This window comes from Seriola lalandi, unplaced genomic scaffold (genome assembly GCF_002814215.2).
Source record: "Seriola lalandi dorsalis isolate HSWRI2012SDOR001 ecotype SW California unplaced genomic scaffold, Sedor1 jcf7180002054599, whole genome shotgun sequence".
Taxonomy (NCBI): Eukaryota; Metazoa; Chordata; class Actinopteri; order Carangiformes; family Carangidae; genus Seriola; species Seriola lalandi.
In genome coordinates, this window is record NW_019525152.1 from 25,367 (window position 1) to 30,953 (window position 5,587).

General features: G+C 47.8%; 1 protein-coding gene across 2 annotated transcripts in view; it reads right to left on the minus strand.

The window, feature by feature from the left end:
- LOC111664701 (SLIT-ROBO Rho GTPase-activating protein 1-like) overlaps positions 1–5,291 on the minus strand; it is a 28,328-nt gene extending 23,037 nt beyond the window's left edge. For both annotated transcript variants that reach the window (XM_023419400.2, XM_023419398.2), the window contains exon 1: positions 4,884–5,291. In XM_023419400.2, the coding sequence (XP_023275168.1) occupies positions 4,884–4,950 (67 nt within the window). In that variant the 5' untranslated portion in view covers positions 4,951–5,291. The remainder of the gene's footprint in view (positions 1–4,883) is intronic.
- Positions 5,292–5,587: the final 296 nt, after the last annotated feature.

Genomic DNA, 5,587 nt, shown 5'->3' on the forward strand with positions numbered 1-5,587 from the left:
TAACACCCCCCCACCCCCCCCAAGACTCAGCCTCTTTGATCAGAGGAGCTACAGTCAGCACCGCACAATGTGGCAAAACACTGACACGGGGGGAAAAAAAGTATGCAGACAATGTACCGAGCATAAAGAATCTGTCTCGTGAAATCTCCGGACTGATTCCATCTGAAAACTCCCCAGAGCTCGTTTTGCTGCTTTTGCCGCAGGGATGGAGCGTTCAGGTCGCGCACCATCGAAGGTCAAAGCATGAAACCAGTAAAGAGGATGAGGATGATGCACACTCATCAGTTTCACGTCATATTTTTTTGTTTAAAGTGACGGTTTGAAACATTTGCATAGAAATACAACACATGAAAATGACATGAAATCTGCTCTAAACTCCATCAACGCCGCCTCACATTTGATTCAATTCACTACAAACTCATTTCTATCACCTCCATTTCTCCACATTGGAGAGAGTATGAGCACACACTTCTAGAGTGAAGCTGGATCTGATCCCAAAAATCCTGGAACTTGTTCAAATAAAAACAGCAAAACATTTACAGTAGATAAAAAACCCCACATATGCACAAATATGATGCCAAAAACCTGAATGTGATCATCACCTGGAGACGACGGACGTCTCGACTTTCCTGTTCGTGAGTCTGATCTCCAGCAGCATCATTACTCGTCTGACTGATGCGGCTCGTTTCTCCACGTTGATGCACACTTCCGATAATCTACATGTTTCCAATAACAAACAGATGTAATCCAGAGCTAGCTGGTTAGCAGGCTAACTTCAGCAGAAGAAAAGAAGTGATAGAAATAGAAGCAACAGAAGCTTTTCACCACCGGAGGCAGCTCTTGGTGAGTTAAGGAATGAAGTTTGATGCTAAACTCACAAGGTTTTCTTCTAGACTGGTAAGTAAACAGCTGTTAATGCTAACGTTAGCGTTGTAGCGATAGGAAAACCTACATATAGCTCCTTTAACATGATATGGATATAATCTTCTGCCGGTGATGTCGGTCATTTTAACCGGAGGAAACATCGGTCTTGCATGTTTTCAACTTTGGTTTTTGCCAATAAAAAATAGATAGATAGATAGATAAAAAGGTTCAACTAAAACTCATTAGTGATCAGAGCTTAATGAATCCAGATTTTTTGCCGACCTGGAACCAGATCCAAAATGGAACCAGCTTTTTTCTTATGACTTTTTTATGACATTTTCGAGATGACTCATCGATAAGGTTGAGAAAGTAACTGTCACGTTAATTGATTCTATCATCTATTGTCAGATGTCGGGCCCTCTCCTGGCTGAGGGAGGGTTCGCTTCCAGCCCATGATGAGGAAAGTGACTGACTCATTAATTATCCTCCGATTCATTATCCATCCAAAACCTCGCCTGTGTTCACTTCCATAATGAGAACAGTGTTTATCTGCATGAATAAAGGTTTAGGTAGTTGTGGGTGAGTGAGGATGTGAGTTAACAGCATCAGTTCTCCTCTATGCACCTGGTCTTCAGGTACACGGCAAAGGTAGGTTGTTCGGGCATCTTGGAGAACTTGCAACGGTTCTTCTGTGGATTCAGGCTGTCTCAGCATCTCCTCATGCGATCCCAGACAGACCACACTTCAAGATGTTGAGATCAGGACTCTGTGGGGGCCGGACCATCTGTTGCAGGACTCCTTGTTCTTCTCGTCTCTGATTATATAGTTCTTTATGACTCTGACTTTATGTTTGGACAGTTGATGAACTGCTGCAGGATGAATCTCGGACCGATCGGACGTCTCCCTGAAGGGATCGAGGAGGCCACGATGTCTGACCAACTCCATTTGCAGAAATGTGGCCCTAAACCTGCAAGAAATCAACACCAGGATTCACTGTTGCCTACAGACACTCGTCCGCTTGTAGCTGACTCATCAGTCCAGAGCACCTGCATTTCCAGGTCATCCGTTTTCATGCGCCTCATTAGAGGACTCGCCTTGTGGCTTCAAATCTTCCTTAAAGACAACTTCTGACCAGACTTCTCCAGACTGTAGACGCATGTACCAGAGTCCCACTGGTTTCTGGTCCCTGTTGGACATCTCGCTTGGAAGGGAAGTCAGCTTGATGTCTTTCGTCTGCTGTTTCTTTCCTTTTACATTTTTAGATGAAACTGTCGCTTCTTCTTGAACCGCACAGTTCATTCACCTCAGTGTTGTTTCACCTACAGAGCATTTTCTGTTTCAGTTGGTTTAACCTACATATTACATTGTCGATAATTAATATCTGTTTACTCACTGGGCTTTTTCCTACAAATTCCTGAAGCTTTGAATCATGAGACTGGAATATTTCACCATTTGCAAAAAGGGATGTTTGGAAATTCTAACTCTTTTTTTCCATTGACACGCTCACGTAGAAGATATAAAACGAGACAGAAACACACTCATATATGTGCATGTGGGTGTGATGTCACAAGCACAGGAAGCTGACCGTTACCATGACGACCAGGTTCAAGGACACGGGGGCACAGGAGTACTGCTGGATCATGATTAAGAAAGGGACACCAACACGCACACACACGGATCTCGGCCTTTGAGTCGGCCCTCCGGAACGTTTACTCAGTGAAGAGTCGCTTCATTATCTCGCTCCTTCATTCATTCCCCTCTCTCCCTCTCTCCCTCCCTCCCTCCCTCTCTGTCTGTCTGTTCGTCCGTCCTGCAGGTATACAGATGTGAGGTCACTAATCACCTGCATGCACACGCAGGCAAAAAAGACACAAGCTCTGCAGCCGCCGGCGCAGCGTGCAGCAGGAAACACTTCATCTCTGCCTCCTCTGCCTCGCGTCTGTCTCTCCTCTCCCCCTGCAGAGCTCCTTTTTTTTTTTTTCCTTTTTTCATTTGCATTTTCTCATTAAGACGATTCCCCATCTCATTCAGGCAGAGGAGGTGTCACGCCGTAGCCGGTGAGGTGACGGTCCGACATGGGGAGCAGTGCACACTCAGTGCAATTCAAACCAGAGCATTATCAAGCACACAAATATGTATTGTCAGCACTGTGCATAATCCTTCCGCTACCTTTCCCAAAAGGCTCACCTCACCTCAGCGAGTAGACCCCACCTCCTCGTGAGAGAGCGGCGGCCACCTCCTGTGTATACATTACACACCACCTCCTGCATCGGCCAATCAGGAGCCAGAGCAGGGAGGCAGACTTGGAAAGCACATAGCTACAACAGCGGATCTATACGTTTGGCTCTCGGCAGGAGGCGACAGGGACGCAGAGAGGGCCGGGTCGGCCGGGCGGCGGAGGAGGAGTGGGGGCTTTATCCGAGCGGTCATTACAATGCAGGGCATCCCCGAGTGTGTTTTGGCAGGGAGCCAGAGCAAGGGCCACATGCACACGCACACACACACACTCACAAACACAAACACAAACATATACACACACACACTCACAAACACATACACTCCTCACTTGGGGGCTGTAATGCTCTCTACTACTCTCCATTAAATTTAATCACTCAAAGTCTGCGTCGATTCATTGTGCGTTCAAGTGTGTGTGTGTGTGTGTGTGTGTGTGTGTGTGTGTGTACAGAAAAAAGGTTTGTGGGGGGGTAAAGACGGATGAAGGAAAGAGAGAAAGAATAGAGTAAACACACGTCTCCTCCTCCTCGTACTCAGAGGAGACGGCATGGATTTTAAAAAGCTCCCTTTAGAAGCTGAAAGCGATGGCGCTGGTGATGGTGATGGTGATGGTGTGGGCGTAGGTGACAAGTGAATATGGAAGAAGAAGTGTGAAGAGCCATGTGGAGAGAGAGAGAGGAGCGAGCTGAAGGCTGCATGGGAGAGACAGAAGAAGAAGAAGAAGAAATCTTCAGTGACAGATTCAGAGGCTGAACAGGAAACAATAAAAAAAAAAAAAAAGGCTGTGTCCCAGCTGTGTCCACTGGCATTTGCAGGTGTTCGAATAAGGTGTCGCGCTAGTTAGTAAAGGTCGGACATTTTGAACTGTGCCAGTACGGCAGGTAAAAGGGGCGCACAACAAAAAATCTGGCTTCCCCTCCCTCTGGTGCAGAGAACAAGAATGAGGCCGCCTGTTACAGTTGTAGTTTTCATAAAAGGTCATTTAACTTGTCCGTCATCCGGCACAACGAAGCAGGGATGATGGTAACCATGGAGTCAAGAGGAAGAGGAGGAGGAGGAGGAAGAGGAGGGGAAGAGGGGGTTGTCCCACGGTCATGGCAACCACTATTTCAGGACTGAGGTTGTCATCATCACCATCACCTAAACATGTGACCAGTTTAGCACCAGGGCCATCAGGTAATCTATGGAAACCACACACACACACACACACACACACACACACACACACACACACACACACACACACACACACATATACTGCTGCAGTCACAGCCTCTGAGGAATACCAATAGAAAGACTCCCAGACGAGGACACACTCGCCTCAGGTCTGAGTGTAAAACCCACTACAACACAAAACACACACACGGGCGAAAGAGATCAAGAAGCTCCGCAGAACAGATACAGATACACCTCCCCTTACTCCACACACACACACACACACACACACACACACACACACACACAGACACAGTATATATAAATACAACCCATCCTCCTCCCCTTCCTCCCCCCTCAGGCGCCATGCAGCACTCAGGATGAACCCTGAAATCCTGACGTCTCACGGTGAGGTGTCAGCTCCCATACACACCCTGAGCTGGATTCACTGCATGGGCATGAGTGGTGAACATGCTGGCAGACAGGTGTGTGTGTGTGTGTGTGTGTGTGTGTGTATGTGTTTGTGGCTAGTGTGTGTGAGCTTGCATAGGTGAGAAAAGGTGGGTGTGACTGCGAGGATTGGCTGCAGAGGTGCAGCAGCTGTTCATAGTAAAAGATAGTGATCTTACCTTTGACTTGGCTCTCGTATTCAGCGAGGATTTCTTTGTCCTTCTTGCTTTTGTTTGAGTTTGACATGTCGCCACAGTGCAGGTGACTGATCGGCAGGTAGGTAGAAAAAAAAAAAAAGAAGAAGAAGAAGCAGCAAAAAAAAAACCCTGTTTTATTTCCCTCCGTGTGCTCCGCCCGAGGCTTCACCCGCGAACATGCTCGTTAGATCCATCCAGTGCCGCAACAACACAGCCAGTAGTGGCCCCGCACCTCCACGCCGAGGAGCAGGAGCAGCGGGAGGAGCAGGAGGAGGAGGAGGAGGAGGAAGAGGATGAGGGAGGGACGCGCGTGAAAAATCACGCACACTCAGAGAGAAATTACCCACCCGTGACTGCTGCCGCCGGTTCCCGCTAAAGCCATCCTGTTGATAGGAAACATGAGAGTTAAATTAATAGTAATAAATAAAATTTAAAAAAGCAGCTAGTGCAAACATGCAATCACACACCCGCGCGCATGCACGCACATGCACCGGTCTGCAGGGAGGGAGGGAGGGATGGAGCACCGGGCACACGCCCACTAGGTAGAAATGCAACGGACCACACACACACACACACACACACACACACACACACATACACACACTAAACAAGGAGAGAGATACACACGCGCTCACCAGTTTGAGACTCGGGTGTTTGATGTTACCGTCACCCCGCCGTAACCTTTC